The sequence below is a fragment of the Megalobrama amblycephala genome, linkage group LG13, assembly GCF_018812025.1.
Source record: "Megalobrama amblycephala isolate DHTTF-2021 linkage group LG13, ASM1881202v1, whole genome shotgun sequence".
NCBI lineage: Eukaryota > Metazoa > Chordata > Actinopteri > Cypriniformes > Xenocyprididae > Megalobrama > Megalobrama amblycephala.
This window is the reverse complement of record NC_063056.1, coordinates 21,104,109-21,127,967: the sequence shown is the minus strand read 5'-3', so window position 1 is coordinate 21,127,967 and position 23,859 is coordinate 21,104,109. Positions and strand designations below refer to the sequence as shown.

Genomic DNA, 23,859 nt, shown 5'->3' with positions numbered 1-23,859 from the left:
GTGTGTTTGTAAGCCGTCCCTCCCTGTTTCAGCAATCTTTGCCATTGTGAGTCCGAGTTTTACATATAAGTCCAATTACTGCACTTTTGTCTGATTTTGTGAATTGCAGCCCTCTCAGACTTCTACGAGTGCAATTTTGTGTAAACCAGTATTATTGTCTGTAACCATATTGCATGTTAGTGAGACAAAATGTGAAAGACAAATTGACTAAGGAATAAAGGTCCTTTCGCTCACAGAAGTAATCAAGCATTCCATGATTACCTAGAAAGGCCACGTCGTGCGTCAATGTCTTGATTGCATTCTAATTGGTGGGCTTAGGGAGGTGGGGGTCTTTTAGTACGTTTCAGTATGGATTGTGAGATTACATCAGTGTAATGAGAGCAAATTTCATAACGTTTAGCGACAAGTTAAGTGCTGAGAGAGACTGGAAATGTCAAACATTATGTGTTAAATACCCATTAACATACTTGAATTTCATGATTTTTGCTTTCATTTGTTAAATGAACAGAATGTCCTAACCATTGTCCTTGGGTTGGTGTCCAAGCTGAATAACGCAAACTTTAGTGGGTACAATATGGGTTTCATCTGCACCAAAAATGTCTAAAATACCTGGAAAGAGCATTCCCATTTATTTTAATGGTAGTTTTATTGTACATAGTGCACAGATACTTGATTAGCAGTCAATATATGGTGCATAATAGTGTAGTTAAGGCATTGATTTAAACCCATTTTGGTAACACTTTAGAATAACTCACGCTATGAAGCATTAGTTAAGCATTAGTAAATAGTCAATTCATCATTTATAAAACATTAATAGACATTAGTAAGCCATTTATAAATACAGCTATAAATGCTTTATTCTTGATTTATAAGCGTATCTATAATGAGTTTAATAATTGTATTTTCATACTTTATTAATGATCAATTTATCATTTCTAAATTATGTATTACATTATTCACAAACCCGTTATTTAGGAGTTGTCAGTGGTTCATAAGATCATTTAGGAAGTGTAAGCAAGTGATTAATAAAATATTTAAATGTACATTTATGCATCTTATTATTTAGACATATAGTATTAGTTACTTAGTGTGTTAATAAATGCTTTACTAACATATTCCTAGTGTCAAAACAACCTCGGGGGTACTAACTTTAAAACATTAGAGAACAGCAGTAAAGAAGATCGCTGAACCTTTCAATCTCGTTTATAAAAGCTTTACAAAGCATAAACAGTCCTCACTTTAGATGAGCTCACAAAAATAGTTAACTGACCACTTCTAAATGTTTTATAATTACCTGAATTAATCATGAATTGCAGTAGGAATATGAAAGTATGAAAATACAATTATTAAACACATTATAGATATGCTTATAATTCAAGAATAAAGCAATTATAGCTGTATTTATAAACTACTTACTAATGTCTATTAATGCTTTATAAGTGATGAATTAACTATTAACTAATGCTTAACTAATGCTTAATAGTGTGCAGTTATTATAAAGTGTTACCCACATTGGAATATCTTATCTGCATCCCTTTCTCTTGGAGAGGGTTGATTTTAAATTAATGAAGTATTCATGCGTGTTCTATGTGAGGATACAGCTCCTGAACTCAATAACCTCCTTTGTGTGCTGTTGTGATTGAAACTTCTTAGTACTTGGAGTTATCTCATGAAGAACCAAGCTTTACATTTGGGTCTTGCTTTTCTGAAAGAACCACAAAGTTCTTTTCACAGATTAGATGAGTCGCTTGTCCAAAAATCCTCAGAGCTAAGGGTTCTATATGTGTAGGGTATATAAGTGTTTGTGTATTTGCAGAAGAAAACTCAAAGGAGGGTGGAAAGCACTGCCAGAACCTCCCAATGCATTAACTGGAGCTGCACATGCTGTGCACGCAACCTAAAACACACAGTGACTTCTGGTGTTGACGACTGTATAAATAAACATGCCTGCAATAAGCAATGCACTTGAGGCTGGGTTTCTAAGTATTTTTTGAAAGGTAATCAACTAAACTGAGCATATTTAGCAGTACTAAAACATTCTGTGATGCGCTTGGAGCCTTTTTACACTGGAAATTTGTTTTTCTTAATCAGTATTTTTGTCTTGTTCTCTATCCTTTAAACACAATTATTATTATTTATTTTTTTTCCAGAAAATATACAGTATATTGATTTCTTTTCCTGTTCCATTGGCAAAGTGTTCTTGTTTAGAATGATTTAGTCTTAAAACAATATAAAAACACAAACAAACAAAAAAATGTGCTAAAATAAACATAACTCAAAATACACTACCATTCAAATGTTTGGAGTCAGTAAGTTTTTTTTGTTTTGTTTGTTTGTTTGGTTTTTTGAAAGAAAATACTTTTATTCAACAAAGACACATTCAATTGATCAAGATTGACAGTAAAAAATTCTACATTGTTAAAGAATATTTCTATTTCAAATAAATAAATGCTGTTCTTTTGAACTTCCTATTCATCAAAGTATCCTGAAAAAATTGTGATCAAGGTTTCTACAAAAATATTTAGCAGCACAACTGTTTTCAGTTTTGATAATAATCTGGAATGTTTCTTAAGCAGCAAATCAGCATATTAGAATGATTTCTGAAGGATCATGTGACACTAAAGACTGGAGTAATGATGCTGAAAATTCAGCTCTGCCACCACAGGAATAAATTACATTTTAAAATAAGTTAAAATAAAAAATTGTTTATTTAAATTATAATATCTCACAATATTATAATAAAAAAGGTAATGCTCTAAGAATGCTAATGATCAAATTTACAGTATAACAGTCATTATGCAGAAGTTATATCGCTTAATACATTAATGTAATGGCACCATGGCGTCATGTGCAAATATTTGTGTGTAACATCTTGAACCAGGAAAAAACCTCAATGCTTAAATGGTTAGTTCACCCAAAAATGAAAATTCTGTCATTAATTACCCTCATGGCATTCCACACCCGTAAGACCTTCATTCATCTTCAGAACACAAATTAAGATATTTTTGATAAAATCCGATGACTCAGTGAGGCCTGCATTGACAGCAAGATAATTAACACTTTCAAATGCCCAGAAAGGTACTAAAGATATATTTTAGTGATCGACCGATGTATCTGTTTACCGATATTTTTCCCGATATTTAAGCATTTTTCCATAATCGGGTATTGGTTTTGTAATATCGGATTCGCCGATTTACGGCGCCATCTTGTGGCCGTTTTGAGATTTCCGCCATTGCAGCCCGGGCGTCTGAGCTCAGTCAACAACAACTCAGTGCACAGGTAAAGTATATGTTCTACTTGGTTTGCTTTAATTAATCAACTTTATTTAACATAACAGACATGCACAAATGAGATCTGAGACATAAATTCCTGATATAGTTAATTTATGCAGCTTGTTTCTAAACTATTGAGACGAACTCATTGAGTCACGTAGTGTAATTCGTCATGTCCTGCCCCAATAAAGACGTAACTTTACATGAATTAAATAATACAGACATGAATGAGTGCATGTTGAAAATAAAAGCGCTGAATTTAATTCTCTATCTGTTGTATTTGCTCACCATTAGTCTAGAAGAAAAAGTTCGTTCATATTGCAATGACGGATGATCAGGAGGCTTAAGCACGGCCACTGAATGAAACTTTTGACAAGATTATCTTGTTTAAACACCCTAGATTATATTATCATTTACTACATAACAATTATTTCGCTAATACACATAAATATAGCCTACCGCTTTGTGGAAATTAATTATTTATTATCTCCATGCGCGATCGCGGTTGATTAAGTTATAGTCAAACAGCACTTTGTCAGTTGGCATTTCATGATTTAACGTTAGATTAAATTTAGATCATAAAATGCCAATTGACAAGTGCTGTTTAACTTTATATAGTCTCGGAAAAAAAAGTTCGTTCATATTGCTCAGCACCTGAATGGGTTGATGAAGCCTCAAGCATGGCCACTGCATGAAATTTTTGACAAGATTATCTCGTTTAAACACCCTAGATTATATAATTTACTACATAACCATTATTTAGTTAATAAATATAAAGTTTTTTTTTTGTATGCAAGGAGGGAGTGATTGTTATAAATAAAAATGGTTTGTTCAGCTCATTTGTGTTGTAATAATTATCAAAAACAGTAAATAAATATCGGTTCTGCATATCGGTTATCGGGTACATAAACATGCAAATAATTGGTATCGGTATCGGTTATAAAAAATCAATATCGGTCGATCACTAATATATTTAAAACAGTTCATGTGACTACAGTGGTTTAACCTTAATGTTATGAATATGAAGCAACGAGAATACTTTTTGTATGCCAAGAACACAAAATAACTTTATTCAAAAATATCTAGTGATGGGCGATTTCAAAACACTGCTTCATGAAGCTTCGAAGCTTTACGAATCTTTTGTTTCGAATCAGTAGTTCGGAGCGTGTATCAAACTGCCAAAGTCACGCCCCCCAGTGGTGAACCACACCCCCCAGGGTGAGTAATTAATGACAGAATTTTCATTTTGGGGTGAACTAACCCTTTAGCATTTTTCAGCATTTTTTGACTAAAACTATCATGTCAGTGCTTCAACCGCTCATACATGCATTACTTTGCTTAGTGAGTCATTGCGCGACAGGCCTGAATCTTGCACCGCGGGGATAAGGACCCGTCTCACACTGTATCACACATATCTTCTGACAGCCATCTCTGGCCTGTAAACCCCTCTCTCCCTTGACTCATCTCAGCTTTTTTACCCTCTGTCACAGCTCTCAGGCAATACATGGGATTACTTTCTAGTGTTTGAGTTTGCGTTTTTCCGATAGGGTGTGTGAGAGAGAGCTACATACTGACCTCATGCATAATAAGGAGAAAGCTTTTGATTAAGTCATTTCCTGATTTGAGAGTATAATTGAACATCCTGCAGAATCTGCATTTGCAGCCTCGACGAACAATTCAGAAAGGGCAGAAGTTAATTTGTCCTGTGTCCCAGATATTTAAGATCAATTTTCTCACCCCGGACTAGAGAAAAGTGCTTTGCGCTTTTGTTTTTCAGCACTTTAATGTATTTTGTGTCTGTTTATTACGAGTGGTTCCTATTTTCACACCCTAAAAATGCACTTCCTGAGCTCTTGTACATTCCGTCTAACTTTGCTTGATATACTATGCATTTTTCCCTCTGATTTTGACTCAACTTCCACACTTTTCTATTATATTGTAATTCAAAAAAGTTGTAAAATGGACATTTGTTGTGCCAGCCTTGTAGAATAGGCACTGTTATTGTGTGTGTGTGTGTGTGTGTGTGTGTGTGTGTGTGCGCGCACGTTTTTGTGATACATCAGGACACAAATGTGTATAATGACATGGGTATGACATAGGTATTACAAAAAGAGGTGACTTATGAGGACATTACCCCATGTCCCCACTTTTCAAAAGGCTTATAAATCATACAGAATGAGTTTTTGTGAGAAAGTAAAAGTGTGCACAGTTTCCTGTGATGGTTAGGTTTAGGGGTAGGGGTAGTGTAGGGGGATAGAAAGATCTATCTGTCTCTAATTACATTCTTCAATTTGTCTTCAAAGCTGATTCATGAAGGATCACACAAGTATATGATTTAGTAAAAGTATTGAAACATCTAGATATTATAGATAAGTAGATTTCCATTTCCAGAAGGATTTATCAGTAGCAAAAGTTTCATTCTGAACTTGCCTCAGGTTTTAGGATTTGATCAAATGTCGCATTAGAGCCACTTTGCCATTTCATAACTCTCTGTGTGTCTAGATTTCTGTTGAGTGTGCACTGTTACGCAAAATAATAATATTCCCATGACCTCATTAATGTTGGTAACATTTTGAATGCCGAACATTCTAACTACCGTACATTCAAGTTTCTCAAGCTTATAGTTTATAATAGTTTAAATTTTATCCACTTTAAGGTGTCCTTGTTATATTGTAACTACACATTTAAGTACTGAGTAATATTTTTTTTTTAACAGCATGTAGGTTTAGGGTTTGGTTTAGTTGCATGTAATTATGCATATTTTTTGTACTGTTATTACAGTAAGTACATGTAACATACAGTACAGTCCAAAAGTTTGGAACCACTAAGATTTTTAATGTTTTTAAAAGAGGTTTCGTCTGCTCACCAAGGCTACATTTATTTAATTAAAAATACAGTAAAAAACAGTAATATTGTGAAATATTATTACAATTTAAAATAACTGTTTTCTATTTGAATATATTTCACAAAGTAATTTATTCCTGTGATGGCAAAGCTGAATTTTCAGCATCATTACTCCAGTCTTCAGTGTCACATGATCCTTCAGAAATCATTCTAATATGCTGATCTGCTGCTCAAGAAACATATTTGTGTACAATATTTTTTTTTCAGGATTATTTGATGAATAGAAAGTTCAAAAGAACAGTGTTTATCTGAAATCTAATCTTTTGTAACATTATAAATGTCTTTACTGCCACTTTTGATTGATTTAATGCATCCTTGCTGAATAAAAGTATTCATTTCTTTAATTTCTTTTCAAAAAAATAAAAATAAAAATTCTTACTGACCCCAAACTTTTGAACGGTAGTGTATAATGCTACAGAAGCTTTGTATTTCAGATAAATGCTGTTCTTTTGAACTTTCTATTCATCAAGGAATCCTGAAAAAAAAAAAAAAAGTACACAACTGTTTTCAACATTGAAATAAATGTTTATTGAGCAGCAAATCAGCATATTAGAATGATTTCTGAAGGATCATGTGACACTGAAGACTGGAGTAACGATGCTGAAAATTCAGCTTTGCATCACAGGAATAAATTACTTTGTCAAATATATTTAAATAGTACACAGTTATTTTAAATTGTAATAATATTTCACAATATTACTGTTTTTTACTGTATTTTTAATTAAATAAATGTAGTCTTGGTGAGCAGACGAAACTTCTTTTAAAAACATTAAAAATCTTAGTGGTTCCAAACTTTTGGACTGTACTGTATGTAACAAGGACACTGTAAAATAAAGTGTTACCAAATCCAAAAATACAGAGGACACTTTAAAGGGGACCTATTATGCAAAATTCACTTTTATAAGGTGTTTGAACACAGATGTGTGTCCACAGTGTGTGTGAACAACCAGCCTATAATGGTAAAAATCCACCCACTCCTTTTTTTTTTTTTTTTTTTTTTTTATTATAATCCCCATAAATAATAAACAGTCTTTCCAAACACGCAGCTCCAGATTTCCCTCTACTCTTACGTAAGAGTTGGGAAGCCCCGCCCATGACTGGTGATGATCTGCCCTTTTAGCATAGATACCACCTTGAGTGAGCCTCAACAGTCCGCCATTTCTGTTTACTTGCTGTAACAGCTGGAAATATACGTCTGCGCCAAAAAAACATTACAAATGTACTGTTATTGGATGTACCAATGAACATAAGAGTCTCCATATAGACTCTCTGCATCTGAGTCACTGAGGATACTGTGGTTGAAATTCAATGGAAAAATGTGCCGAAGAAACAGTAAAGTATTTGCGCAAATCATTTTACGCCAGACTGCTTCACAAATGAGGATCAGTTTAACATGAAAAGATTAACATGACGGTATGCTAGTCGATTTGCTAATGGCATTTTTATGTGTGCCATTCCATAAATAGCATATCACAGCATTATCAATTGAATAATTAAATTATGTCCATAGAGTCTATTTCTGGTATGATATCAATACATTGCAGAAATGCGTGGAAAAAATAACATTTAGAACTGTTTTCCTATATTGCAGTGTTGAGATGTTCCAGCATTAGATGGAACCACTAGTATGTTATTTGACTGTGGCACAGACACAAAACAAATAACAAATAGACAAATAGCACCATGGGTGACAGGAAAAATGTCAGAGATTCCCAACACTATAATTGTGTGTGATGGGAGTTTAGCTGAATCTAGGTCTCATAAATGTTTAGAGGGAATCATGCTGGGTCTTCACACATACTTACAGGAAGTAGTGCCCTTGTGTTTCCCCCTCTTAGCCCACCCCATATGGAGGGATAGTGCTCAATGCAGAGTGGAATGAATATGGAACATCCATCTATCACCGTGATGGAGGAGAGAGTATGAGAGGTGTGCGCATAGCTGGAGGCCAGTGGAGATAACAGTAAGGGCACAAAAGGTTGTTTCCCTGAAAAATGATCCACTGAGAACAGCTTATCACCTTTGTAGTGCACACACACATAAACACAAGCACATCTGGCTGGAAGCAGTCAGATAGATAATGTCATATGCTTCTCGCTGTCATGTAAAATTCACACCTAAAATATTTTTATTTTTAATCTGCTCATGCTAAACTATTAGTCACATATGCCATGTCAAGAAGTCCCCATTTTGTTCTTACTCTTGAGTTGATTATTATCATAACTCATCATGTTTTAGCTATTTTTCAGTGCATATCTATTGATACTGCCTAGAGTTCAGCTCACAGTTAATGTCCTATACAGGGGCTTTGTTTTATTATGGTGGAAGCAATCTCACTAGACTGAATTGACATTTTATTTTGCATTTAATAAAAGTTTTCTGTAAACATACACATATTTGCCTGTCTTTGTTTTGTCGTCACAGTGCTGGTTTCAAAAGTAGATGTCTTATAACTGATGAAAATTTGGTGAAGGGTTTTACATTGAAACAAATTTCACTCAGAAATTGCTAGAAAATTTCACAAAAAAATGACAAAGAAATAGCAAGTAACACCTTGAATTAAACGTAACATTTTTAAGTAGAAAGACTGAAATAGAATTTCTTGTAAAACATAGTCCAATAATCTTTAATGGGATAAACAATAACCAAAACTTCAAAAAATATATTTTATATATTATAAATGTATATTTTTATATAGCTTATTTTATTTAAACATACAAAAAAAATGCTTATTATATGTTACTTATTATTTATATATATATATATATATATATATATATATATATATATATATATATATATATATATATATATATACAGTACAGTCCAGTCCAAAAGTTTGGAACCACTAAGATTTTTAATGTTTTTAAAAGAAGTTTCGTCTGCTCACCAAGGCTACATTTATTTAATTAAAAATACAGTAAAAACAGTAATATTGTGAAATATTATTACAATTTAAAATAACTGTTTTCTATTTGAATATATTTCACAAAGTAATTTATTCCTGTGATGGCAAAGCTGAATTTTCAGCATCATTACTCCAGTCTTCAGTGTCACATGATCCTTCAGAAATCATTCTAATATGCTGATCTGCTGCTCAAGAAACATTTAATGTGTACAATTGTACAAAATATTTGCGTACAAAATTTTTTTTTAGGATTATTTGATGAATAGAAAGCTCAAAAGAACAGTGTTTATCTGAAATCTAATCTTTTGTAACATTATAAATGTCTTTACTGCCACTTTTGATTGATTTAATGCATCCTTGCTGAATAAAAGTATTCATTTCTTTAATTTCTTTAAAAAAAAATAAAAATAAAAATGCTTACTGACCCCAAACTTTTGAACGGTAGTGTATAATGCTACAGAAGCTTTGTATTTCAGATAAATGCTGTTCTTTTGAACTTTCTATTCATCAAGGAATCCTGAAAAAAAAAAGTACACAACTGTTTTCAACATTGAAAATAATCATAAATGTTTATTGAGCAGCAAATCAGCATATTAGAATGATTTCTGAAGGATCATGTGACACTGAAGACTGGAGTAACGATGCTGAAAATTCAGCTTTTATATTTAAATAGTACACAGTTATTTTAAATTGTAATAATATTTCACAATATTACTGTTTTTTACTGTATTTTTAATTAAATGTAGCCTTGGTGAGCAGACGAAACTTCTTTTAAAAACATTAAAAATCTTAGTGGTTCCAAACTTTTGGACTGTACTGTGTATATATATATATATATAATATAATATATACAGTACAGTCCAAAAGTTTGAAACCACTAAGGAACCACCACATATATATATATATATATATATATATATATATATATATATATATATATATATATATATATATATATATATATATATATATATATATATATATATATGCTGACTATCTGTAGTGGAGAGTACTGTGAGTAGTTAAATTATTATTTTTTTTTTTTATTAATTTTAGTTGTAGTCATTATTTTCTATTCTAAGATTGCTTTTGAATCTCAGTTTGATGCCATGAAAATGTTGACATCCTGCTTTAAAAACAAATTAGTCACCTCAATTTTTGACTTGTTCTTTGTTCTTCTCAAAGTGTGTGTCACTTACTTGTATATATTTAAGAGAAAATCATTGAGGAGTTATTTTGGGTGCCACATGCATGCTTCAATGGACCATCAAGAATCATGGACAGGAATATTTCCTGCTCCTCCCTATTCCTCCTCCTCTCTTTACCTGCTTCCTCTGTACCAAGTCCAGACCCTCTCTTAGAGTAGAATATTCATCTGCAAAAGATTGTCTGTGATTTCCCCCTCTCAAGTGCGAGTGCATTAGAGCACAGATGAAGAGTTGTGAAAAACAGCACGTCAATTACAGTCATTTTGAGGGCAGAGGTAGACAAAAGCCGAGAGACGGCACATTTGTGTGTATGTGCGCAGGGCCTGTGGGTTGTACTTTGATACAGAGGTTGTGCAATTGATTTTAATTAAGAGCTCTTGATGATTACCTGTTCCTATCGGAGTGTGCATGATACATGTATTTGATAAAGAAAATGGCTGTGCCCACACTCCCATTTGGGTGGCTCACGACTCAGTCTGTTTAGGTCTAGCTGCTGCCCAGAAACCTGGTGTGTTTTTGATTCTGCTTTGTTTGGCTTCTCTTAGCAGAAATATGGTGGCCCTCATGAGTATAGGGGTAAGAAAAAACATCATCATGCACGAGGCATTTTGTAATAGTGATTTTTGCCACAGGTATGGGTTTAATTTAATGAAAAAAACATTACTTTTCTTAGGTTTTTTGGGGTTTTTTCTTAAAACCTACTTATAAAACGGTTAGTTCCTTTCCTTGATTCTGATTGGTCATTAGCTGTATTTTATTCACGATAAAACACGACTATGACCGCTTCACCTAACGGTTCAGTGCCAATACACAACACCTTTATTATCTCGTCCTTTTAACAGTTAAGGGGTTTTGCCGTGACTGACAGCGCCAGTTGCGTCTTGTTCTGTGTTCACAACAATTCAGTCTTTTCGATGTAAAAGTCTTCGCTACTGACTGACACACTCATAAAGACAGTCTTTGCCTCCATCTAATGGCGTAATAATGTAACTTCTGTTGCTGTTCATGGTCAGGGACTATTTTTTCCGGTGGAAGGAAGGCTTTTATTGAAAGTTTACTTCATGAAAGTTGCATTGATACATATTTTTGGCTTTAATATTAGTATTGTGTGGTAACCGTTTTATAAAAGCAATAAGGTAATCGAGGCTAGTGTTGTTTCGTTAGGCTAGTGCCACTTCACGTCGTGCCTAACAACGTCCTTCAGGCTTAATTTATTCACGATACAGCACAGCCTCTCGTACCTTATTGCTTAGTTAACCATGGTAAAATCACTTTAACGCACAGCCTTAGGTGGCTTTTTACAGCAATAATTTAATTCGAATTTAATTATCTTTACTGCCACTTTTTTTTTTGTTTGAGGACACCTAGTTCAGTGATATCTTTCAGTTAATGTGCCATTTTTATGTGTGCCATTCCATAAATAGCATGTCACAGCATTATCAACTGAATAATTAAATTGTCCATAGTATATACTCATACTTCTGTATTTAATTAATTTGATTAGCCTTTTGCTTGTCTACGTTATCAAACAGCTAATAATGTGTTGCTAATGTTACACACACTGTTCCTGTTCTTCATCTCAGAGTCAGACAGCTGCCTTCAAACAATCAGTATCCTTACAAGCGCTTTGAACAACTCAGAACGTCAGTAAAGAAAGGCTTTTAGTTCATCATAACATCGTAATAGACTCGCTATATTGATAAATCTACACAATTATTCATAAACAGAAAATTTACCTGGATAACCTGGCTTCTCTCGAGACTTTCCTGCTTCAGAGCAGTCATAGTTAATGATATGCTAAAGCCTGCCGGCACGTTGTTGTGATTGGTTACACGGTAGTCTGTGATGTCACAAACACCGATTTCAAACCGTGGGTTTTTGGTTTACTGCAGTTTTAAACATAAAATACTCAGCAATGGTGCTGACTTATGAATTTGCACATGGTTTGTCTTAAAGCATATTAAAAACACGACATAGACATATAAATAACATTAAAAACTTGATTTTCACCACAGAGGGTCTTTAATAACATTCTTCCAAATATTTTTCTTTATGTACAGCAGAACAAAGAAATTCATACAGGTTTGGAACTACTTGAGGGTGAATAAATGTTGACAGGATTTTCATTTTTGGGTGAACTATCCCTTTAAATGCTATAAATTGATATGTAGTGCAATTTTTAATAAATAAATAAATCTAATAAATTAAATTAAATCTGATGTGTGGTCACAGGTCTGCGTTTAATGTGTTTTTTTTTTTTTTGTTTTTTTTTACAATGTTTTTGTACAGTTCTCAGGTTTCAGAGTCTGAAGTATTTGTGTTATTATCATTGATTTAGAATAAAAACTATTTTAGCATTAAAAAAAATCACACACATCAACTTTAAAGGCTGTGTTAAATAAATTGTCAAAATGTCAAAACTTCTTTCCCCTACAGCTACACAAGTCAGCCCCTCAGAGCTGCAAGATGTGTTCCAGGAAACCTCCTCTAACATCTTTCAGATCAATGCTAATGGTGAGTTTAAAAAGCCTCCAAATATTCTGACCTTGATTTTAAACCATTAAGGATGGCATAAGGTGTAAGACATGAGGTGAAAGTGACCAAATGAAACACACATGAAAGTTTCTGTCTGTTCTTTTCAGTGGTAACACTAGAGAAGAACCTTCAATCTTTGGGCACATCCAGAGACACAGCAGAGCTACGGCAGAGTTTGTAAGTCAACACACACACACATACACACACACAAACCTGAGCATGCATGACATTTTTCATCTGTCAATATATATATAATATAATATATATTGATATAATATATAATATAATATATTGTTAAGACTGAGTGCAATACATGTCCACAGAAGGTTTTTCACCTTGGCAGAATGCGTATTGTCATGTTGAAAAAATGCCCAACAATGCAGGGAATGAGGAAAGGGTAACATCTTCTGTTACAAGTTTGTGTATTAAATTACACAGGGAATTCATGACAGAATTGATAAAGCACAACTCCCTCACACCTTTAGCACTCATACATCCCTATATAAGAGCTTTACTACCACTGAACTTTACTGTGGTAACCAGGCACTTCTCACTGTACTCCTCCTCTAGCAACACCATAACATTTTGGATGCTGTTAGATCCAAAATGATTGATCTGGTCTCATGAGACCAGAGTATTGATTCCCAGAATCTATATTTTGTAAATATGGGCTTTGGAAATGGCTAACTGACTTTATTGTGCTTTATTGTGCAACAGTAGGTAGTTCCAGTGAGAACAACAACCATGCATGTCATTTCTGCAGGCTGCATCTTACTCTGTGAGATAAACAGTCACTCTTTACATAGCTTTTGCTGGCTCTGAGACACTCACTTGGTATTTATCCTGCTCTTTGTCTAGCAAAAAAATCCCTCATCACTAAATGAAAACTTAAAATGAAGGCCTGACTGTTTCAGGAGCCTTGTCACAAGTCCATTGTTTTTGAATTTATGTGTTACTTTTGCTATATTTTCACACTTAATGGTCCCATGACTTGCTACTTTTTGGATGCTTTTATATAGGCCAAAGTGGTCCCTAGTACTGTATCTGAAGTCTCTTTCCCGAAATTCAGCCTTGGTGCAGAATTTCATCCACTATAAGCCAGTCCCACAATGAGCTTTCCTCAGGACGTGCCGTTTCTGGGTCTGTAGCTTTAAATGCTAATGAGGAGGAGAGAGGCGGGGCAAGGTGGAGGGTGGGTGTGGCCTTAACCAGCTCGCGGCCAAGGTAACACACGCTAATATTGACAGTGGATGTATCGCAATGGCTCGTAGACAAGCAGTTGTTCAAGCTTTTCAGTTTGACCCAGAATCTGATCCGGATGGAGAAGCACCGGATGAATTATTGCACCGGATGCAACTCAGCGGCTACAGCAGGGCGTCTCTGAATGGTTAGTTTAAAACATTGTGTCTGGATATGATACTTTAGTTGGTTTATGTATGCTGTTACAGTTATTATCATGTAGCTAATGCTAGCCTACATTGTTGGCTTTTCATGTTACTCTGATATGCTATCGTATATATATATATATATATATATATATATATATATATATATATATATATATATATATATATATATATATATATATATATATATATATATATATATATATATATATATATATATATATATATATACATAATTATCAGCTATAGACACAGACCAGCGCCACTATATTAGCCAATAGTCAGACCTCTGCCATTATTACAAATACCTTTTCAGATAGGTGCCATTGTGTAAAATGTGCTACCATGCCAACATCATTTATCTGTTTACATATTTTATATTTCATAAATCTTAAAAGTTTTTACAATCTTTCTTATTACAATTACATCAAGCTCTGCAGTCTGGAAATGTGGATATCGCGTGCGCCAACAGCAGAACGGTTATCCAAACAACAAAGAAATGTACAACACTCGTGTTACAGTGTGTGTATTGACACACATACTTGATGCTGTCTACCTTTACATTAGCGACAGTAACTGGGCAGTATTGGCCCACGTTGAGGAAACAGTCCTCGGTGAAATATGTGGCGCAGACATACAAAACTATGGGAAGTTTTATAGGCGCATTACCAGAGAAAATAAAATTAACCCACTGTTTCTTCATTGCCTCGGATGAAAGAACTAAAAAATACTTCGGTGTTCATTTGTACATCCAAACACTGAGCAACTGCCATGCTTCGCTCATTTACAAGCCTTCATGTCTCTCGAGGAAAAAAAATATATTGTGCTCGAATCACACGGTAGTAGCTCATTTTCTCATGGGCGGGCAAAGCAGAGAAAGGGGAGGTAACCTTTCCCCGCATGACGACATATAGGGAAGATTCCAGATTGGGCCATCTGAGGTTTCATTTTCTCAAAGGCGAAGCAAAATACCCAGGGCTCGGTTTACACCCATCGTCTTTTCTAGCCACTGGGGGACCATGTGTAGGCTAGGGGAACTCATATTAATGTTAAAAAATCTCATAAAGTGACATTTTCATGCCATGGGACCTTTAAAACAATGATTTGGTAATCCTCTTTGTGGCGACCAGGGTGGCGCGAGTGATAATGAGCATCACCTGTGAGGCGCGCCGGCCTCGAGTCTCTCACGGAGGAGCTCCAGAGGCATAAAAGGAGGAGCGACGACCGTGAAGGACGAGAGAGGACCAGGCCTGGACTTTACGTTATGTTTTATTATGTTTGTGTGGCTGGCAGACGTCCACGAGGGTCTGCCAGCATTACTTTCGTTTTGTTCTTTGTTTATTTTGAATTAAAGTTTTGTTGAACGGTCGCCGGTTTCCGCCTCCTCCTTCCCGTACATACGAACTACGTTACATTGGTGCTGAAACCCGGGAGGAAGGAGGGACATGCTGTCGGAGAGCCCTCGCTGCTGAGGGGGATCGCGGTGCTGCGGAGTTCGGGCAGCGCGGGAGTGTGAAGACCGCGAGAGGCTGCCCGAGGCGGTGGTGCTGGAGCCTAGTGACAGATGGGACGGAGAGCTCGAGGCCGTGCCCCTGGGACGAGGTGGGGTGGCTGCCGTCCAAGAGGGAGTGGAGGAGTCGCCGCCGTTCGCCGTGGGCCGGAGCCTGCTGCCGTCCGCCATAAAAGGGAGGAGCAGGGAACGGGGGACTCGCTGCCGGCTGCCCTCAGTCCGGAGGAGCCATCGCCGGGCGCCAGGAGGCGGTCGAGGATCGGGCCGTCCACCGAGCGTCCAGTGCCACCGTATGGCACCGCGAGGAAGAGCCTCCCGGCTGGCTGAGGACCAAGCGGCAGTGTGTCGGGGAACCGGACCAAGGATTTTTTTTTCCTCTCTCCCCTCTCTCGTCCTGTCGCTCCCCTTGCTTCCGTCTCCTTTCTCTCGTCTCTCGTCCTTACCCCCAGGTGCTGCGGCCGCCGAGACAGGCCCCGGGGGGGAGTAGAGCGCAGTCTCGGGAGTACCCCCCGGCCTGCGAGGGGCGATGGGGGTATGTGACGAGCAGGGCGGGCGAGAGCGGTGAGGGAACGGCGCGAGGCCGGTGGCGCGAGTGATAATGAGCATCACCTGCGAGGCGCGCCGGCCTCGAGTCTCTCACGGAGGAGCTCCGGAGGCATAAAAGGAGGAGCGACGACCGTGAAGGACGAGAGAGGACCAGGCCTGGACTTTACGTTATGTTTTATTATGTTTGTGTGGCCGGCAGACGTCCGTGAGGGTCTGCCAGCATTACTTTCGTTTTGTTCTTTGTTTATTTTGAATTAAAGTTTTGTTGAACGGTCGCCGGTTCCCGCCTCCTCCTTCCCGTGCATACGAACTACGTTACACTCTTGTACCACTGTCCTCTTTTGTGCTAAGAAATAAGACTCCTGACAGTTCGCTCCCAAGTGGTTCCATTGTTGTCAGCATTAAGAATGATTCAGTGGGCTATATAACACTTTTAATTGTCAAGACATTACTTCTCTTTAAGTGTTTTGGTTCAACATACTTGCCTGTTTATCAAACATTGCCTTAAACTTACACCAGAAAAAAATTATTTTGTTTTATTTAGTAACTTTTAAGAGGGTGTACTTATTTTTGCTACACAATGTTTTATCACCTTAATAAGAAAATCTTATTTACCTATTCTATATATATATATATATATATATATATATATATATATATATATATATATGTATATTATACAAGGTATATATATATATATATATATATATATATATATATATATATATAACTCTCAGGACCTTTTATTGCGGCAGAAAAAAGCAGATTTGTGCTCCATTATGATGTCAAAATATTCTTTCACAGGCCTTCAGTGGTTTTAATAGCTTCCCTTTTGCTGACTCTCTATAGAGCACTTTGAAACAGAGTAACATCTGAGCGCTCACTCTTACTGTTTCATCACCTACCGCCCAGCGTGTATTGATTACTCATCTGACTTTTGTAGTCAGGATGCCGCAATTACTAAATTATTTTCTGATGACAAAGTAGCTAGTCTGAAATCACTGTTGTTTGAAATGCATTACACAATCTGTGTCCAGTGGCGGCTCATCAATTATATCAGCCATTTTTTTTTGTTAATGAAAGCATTGAAAACCTAATACTGTCGTGTGTGCGGTTGTTGTTTGTTTCCCCTTGAAGAATCACCATCCCTAAGGCACAACATGACATCTATTGTTAGCTATAAAGCCTTTGGGCAGATTGGCTGCCTAAAACCAAATGAGATAAGCAGCAATGTCTTTCTACTGCTACACCCTCTGCTGTTCTTGTGGAGCGACTGCACGTTATACAATAAAGAATTATGAGCTAAAATTATATCACAAAGGCATAACTGTGTAACATTTCCCTTGTGTACTGCTGCAGGAATTGAACGAAGTGTAGGTTTATTGCAGACAGCCAGTCTCAAGCACACCTGAGTCATTAGCCGATGTGAAAAGTGTAGTGTGCAATTTTTTTTTTTTTTTTTTTTTTGTATCCTCTTCATTAGCATCTGCATGTATATTCAACAAAGTTGCACCTGCTTTTTCTTTGCACCACATTTTCAGTCTGTCTTAGAACTCTCCATTAGGGATGGACATTCCTATTCAATTGCAGTTCCTTAATGATTCTGTTAATGATTCTTTTAGTAATTTAAGAATAATTTAACCCAACTATATACTATCTGGTCAGAGTGAGATATTTTAATTTCAAAATAAATGACCTTTTAGTAGGACAAAACTCTGTTCTGCTGTATATCTTTAACTAAACGTTGGTGTATGAACATTCACCAGTAATTACAATGATTTAAAGGAGTAGTTCGCCCAGAAATGTTGTTTCAAACTGGTATGACTCCCCCAATGAATCCAGTTCACAACGCATGGAAAAGAGTGACCAGTAAAATTTTGTAAAGTCCTTTTTTTATGCTCAACAGAAATATGGTTTAGATGAGTAAATGATGGCAGAATTTTCATTTTGGGTGAACTATTCCTTTGTCTTATTGTGAGTGATGTGTTAAAGGGTTAGTTCATTCAAAACTGAAAATTCTGTCATTAATTACCCTCATTTCATTCCAAACCCGTAAGACCTTCGTTCATCTTTGGAACACAAATTAAGATATTTTTGACAAAATCCGATGGCTCAGTGAGGCCTGCATTGACAGCAAGATAATTAACACTTTCAAATGCCCAGAAAGGTACTAAAGATGTAATTAAAACAGTTCATGTGACTACAGAGGTTCAACCTTAATGTTATGAAGCGACGAGAATACTTTTTGTGTGCCAAAAAAACAAAATAACGACTTTTCAACAATACAGCGATTTCAAAACACACTGCTTTATGAAGTTTCGAAGCTTTACGAATCTTTTGTTTCGAATCAGTGGAATCAAAGTCACATGAACCATTGAAATTTTCAAAACATGTAATGAAGCCTTGTTTACTGAAATAATGTGACTTTTGCAGTTTGATACACGCTCCGAACCACTGATTCGAAATAAAAGATTTGTAAAGCTTTGACGTTTTGTAATTAATGACACAATTTTCATTTTTGGGTGAACTAACCCTTTAAGATATTTTTGATGAAATCCAAGAGCTCTCTGACTCCTCCATAGGCAGCAATTTAATTGCCTATGTCTAAGCCCAGAAAGGTAGTAAAGACATTGTTAAAATATGTGACTACAGTGGTTCAACTTTAATTTTATGAAGTGACGAGAATAATTTTTGTGCACAAAAACAAAACAAAAATAACGACTTTATTCAACAATTTCTACTCTTCCCTGTCAGTCTCCTATACTGTTGATAAACAGTGCAGCGCTTTGGTGTTCTACCTCAGAACGCTGGCTCATTATTGGCCGGCTCCTGCGTCAGCATCACACACATGCATTGTGGTGCTCACATGTACAGCGTCGACCAATACTGAGCCGGCGTTCTGACGTAGAACCCAGAAGCGCTTCATAAAATTAAAGTTGAACCACTGCAGTCACATAGACTATTTTAACAATGTCTTTAGAACCTTTCTGGGCCTTGATAGTGGTAATTAAATTGCTGTCTTTGGAGGAGTCAGAGAGCTCTCGGATTTTTTCAAAAATATCTTAATTTGTGTTCCGAAAATGAACAAAGGTCTTACGGGTGTGGAACGACATGAGGGTGATTAATTAAAGGAATAGTCCACTTTCAAATAAAATTTCCTGATAATTCACTCACCCCCATGTCATCCAAGATGTCCATGTCCTTCTTTCTTCAGACGAAAAGAAATTAAGGTTTTTGATGAAAACATTTCAGGATTATTCTCCTTATTGTGGACTTCAATGGTCTCCAAATGGTTGAAGGTCAAAATTACAATTTCAGTGCAGCTTTAAAGGTGCCCTCGAATGAAAAATTGAATTTATCTTGGCATTGTTAAATAACAAGAGTTCAGTACATGGAAATGACATACAGTGAGTCTCAAACTCCATTGTTTCCTCCTTTTTATATAAATCTCATTTGTTTAAAAGACCTCCGAAGAACAGGCAAATCTCAACATAACACCAACTGTTACGTAACAGTCGGGGTGTACGCCCCCAATATTTGCATATGCCAGCCCACGTTTCCAACATTATAAAAGGCATTAGACAAGGACAGCCAGTATTAACGTCTGGATGTGCACAACCAAATCATCAGACTAGGTAAGCAAGCAAGAACAATAGCGAAAAATGGCAGATGGAGCAATAATAACTGACATGATCCATGATAACATGATATTTTTAGTGATATTTGTAAACTGTCTTTCTAAATGTTTCGTTAGCATGTACTGTTAAATGTGGTTAAAGTTACCATCGGTTATTACTGTATTCACGGAGACAAGAGAGCCGTCGCTATTTTCATTTTTAAACACTTGCAGTCTGTATAATGCATAAACACAACTTCATTCTTTATAAATCTCTCCAACAGAGTAGCATTAGCCGTTAGCCACGGAGCACTATCAAACTCATTCAAAATCAGAAGTAAACAATATAACAGTATACAATACTCACATAATCCGACGCATGCATGACGAACACTTTGTAAAGATCCATTTTGAGGGTTATATTAGCTGTGTAAACTTTAAGGCACTGTTCAAGGCAAGTGCGAGCTCTGTGGGCGTGGACCACGGGATTTAAAGGGGCCGCAGCATAAAATCGGCACGTGTATAATGATGCCCCAAAATAGGCAGTTAAAAAAATTAATTAAAAAAATCTATGGGGTATTTTGATCTGAAACTTTGCAGACACATTCAGGGGACACCTTAGACTTATATTACATCTTTTAAAAACATAATCTAGGGCACCTTTAAACGATACCAGACGAGGAAAAAGCTTACGCTAAATATCCTACACCTTCCCTATTCAACTTATGGAACGAACGTGGCGCCAGTTCCATTTTTTCTGTAAGTTTAATAGGGAAGGTGTAGGACATTTAGCGTAAGCTTTTTGAAGAATACGGAATTGCATTCTGGTGGAAGCACTTGTGATGCGATCATTTGTATCTATAAAGCATATACATTTTCAATTTTTTTTTAAAGAAAATGACCAATCGTTTCGCTAGATAAGACTCTTATTCCTCGTCTGGTATCGTTTAAAACCCTTTGAAGCTACACTGAAACTGTCATTTTGACCTTCAACCGTTTGGAGACTATTGAAGTCCACAATAAGGAGAATAATCCTGGAATGTTTTCCTCAAAAACCTTAATTTCTTTTCGAGTGAAGAAAGAAGGACATGGACATCTTGGATGACATGGGGGTGAGTAAATTATCAGGAAATTCCTTTAATGACAGAATTTTCATTTTTGGGTGAACTAACCCTTTAAATAGGCAACAAATAACACAATAACAGTTCTCTGATTCAATCAGCAACTGTATCAAATGTGATTTGTGTCTTTTTGAGTGATTCATTAAAAAAATCGGAATCTTTTGAATATCAACATGAGCAGAGCAGCTACAGTGAGTGGTGTATGTATGTGTGTGTGTATAAATATGTGTGTGTGTGTATATACATATATATGTGTGTGTGTATATATATACATTTTGTGTTTTTTTTTTTTTTTTTTTTTTTTTTTTTTTTTCCTTTGCTGTTTCTTAGTTGACCTTGAATGTGCTTCCCTTCATGCCAGGCTTAATCCTGCTGCTCCAAACAGGGCACATGACAGCAGCCCCCCTCTCTCGCTCTCTCTATCACTTGCTCTCTGACTCTACCCATTTTCTTACTCTTTCTGCCCTCTGCTGCACCCCAGCCATGATTCTATTACCGCCAGTTTCCACGGAAACCTTGCAGTTCCAGGGTCATACCTCCCAGATGGCGATATGTCGCCCAAAGGCCCTGGCAGACTGCCCCCCACCCCCTCCTGCCCAAAACTTCCTCACACACACAGACACGCACAAACATTTGCACACTCTACAATGTCACAGGCAAGCCAAGATATAGACTGCCAGTGCACTAAAAATGCACTGACTCAGAGTGGACTTCAGAGACTGGCAATATAAGAGACAGATGAGGCACATGGCTACTGTTTCGTGAGATCTGTGGGTATTTATTACATGACTGAATCTATAAAAATGTTTCTTATTAACCTGTGGAAATGAAACAATATCTTAGAATCTTGAGTAAGACAGCATACACTACTGTTCAAAAGTTTGGGCTTAGTAAGAATAATAATTTTATTTTATTCAGCAAGGATGCATTAAATTGATCAAAAGTGACAGTAAAGACATGTGTAATGTTTCTATTTCAGGTAAATGCTTTTCAATGTGTTTTTTTGTATGGAAGCTTGTTTCCACCACTAAATAAAAATAAAAAAGGTAATTGTGACTTTTTATCTCACAATTTTTTTCTTTTCATTTAAAAAAAAAAAAAAAAAAAAGAGTCCCCCCCCCCCCCCCAACACACACAATTGGACATTATAACATGCAATTTAGTTTATATCTCACAATTCTGACTTTAGAACTCTCAAGTCTGACTTTATATCACTCAATTCTGACTTTAAATCACACAATTCTGACTTTATATCACTCAATTCTGACTTTAAATCACACAATTCTGACTTTATATCACTCAATTCTGACTTTATATAATGCAATTCTGACTTTAAATCACAATTCTGACTTTATATCACTCAATTCTGACTTTAAATAACACAATTCTGACTTTATATCACTCAATTCTGACTTTATAACTCTCAATTCTGACTTTAATTCACTCATTTCTGACTTTATATCATGCAATTCTGACTTTAAATCACAATTCTGACTTTATATCACTCAATTCTGACTTTAAATCACACAATTCTGACTTTATATCACTAAATTCTGACTTTATATAATGCAATTCTGACTTTAAATCACAATTCTGACTTTATATCACTCAATTCTGACTTTAAATAACACAATTCTGACTTTATATCACTCAATTCTGACTTTATAACTCTCAATTCTGACTTTATATCACTCAATTCTGACTTTATAACTCTCAATTCTGACTTTATATCACTCAATTCTGACTTTATATCATGCAATTCTGACTTTAAATCACAATTCTGACTTTATATCACACAATTCTGACTTTAAATCACAATTCTGACTTTATATAATGCAATTCTGACTTTAAATCACAATTCTGACTTTATATCACTCAATTCTGACTTTAAATAACACAATTCTGACTTTATATCACTCAATTCTGACTTTATAACTCTCAATTCTGACTTTATATCACTCAATTCTGACTTTATAACTCTCAATTCTGACTTTATATCACTCAATTCTGACTTTATATCACGCAATTCTGACTTTAAATCACAATTCTGACTTTATATCATGCAATTCTGACTTTAAATCACAATTCTGACTTTATATCACACAATTCTGACTTTATATCACACAATTCTGACTTTAAATCACAATTCTGACTTTATATCACTCAATTCTGACTTTAAATCACACAATTCTGACTTTATATAACTCTCAATTCTGACTTTAAATCACACAATTCTGACTTTATATCACTCAATTCTGACTTTATATCATGCAATTCTGACTTTAAATAACACAATTCTGACTTTATATCACTCAATTCTGACTTTATTACTCGCAATTCTGACTTTATAACTCGCAATTGTGAGTTTATAGCTCACAATTCTGAGAAAAAAAGTCAAATTGTGATATATAAAAATGTTTTTATTTTTTATTTCATGAACTTTTGAACTTTGTTCATCAAAGAATCTTGAAGAAATCACGATTCCCACAATATTAAGTGTTACAACTATTTTCAGCATTACTAAAAATAAGAAATGTTTATTGAGCCCTAAATCAGCATGTTAGAATGATTTCTGAAGGATCATGTGACACTAAAGACTGGAGTGCTGATGCTGAAAATTCAGCTTTGACATCACAGGAATAAATTGCATTTTAAAATAGATTAAAACTAAAAACTGTTATTTTTATTTTGTAATAATAATTGTAGTAATATTTCACAAGGTTACTGTATTGTATTGAACACTGTACTATATTTTTACAGTATTTTTGATTAAAAAGCAGGCTTGGTGAGCATATACGATTTCTTTCATAAGCATTAAAAAAATCTTATTGAA

At 35.5% G+C, this 23,859-nt stretch overlaps 1 protein-coding gene across 10 annotated transcripts in view; it reads left to right on the top strand.

Moving 5' to 3' along the window:
- Nucleotides 1-23,859, top strand: part of tsnare1 (T-SNARE Domain Containing 1) — a 258,123-nt gene that overhangs the window by 64,560 nt on the left and 169,704 nt on the right. For all 10 annotated transcript variants that reach the window (XR_007179032.1, XR_007179033.1, XR_007179031.1 and 7 more), the window contains 2 exons: nucleotides 12,729-12,806; nucleotides 12,935-13,004. Coding sequence is in view for 7 of the 10 variants with exons in the window: in XM_048152953.1 (XP_048008910.1) it covers nucleotides 12,729-12,806; nucleotides 12,935-13,004 (148 nt within the window). In the remaining 3 variants the exon portion in view is untranslated. The remainder of the gene's footprint in view (nucleotides 1-12,728; nucleotides 12,807-12,934; nucleotides 13,005-23,859) is intronic.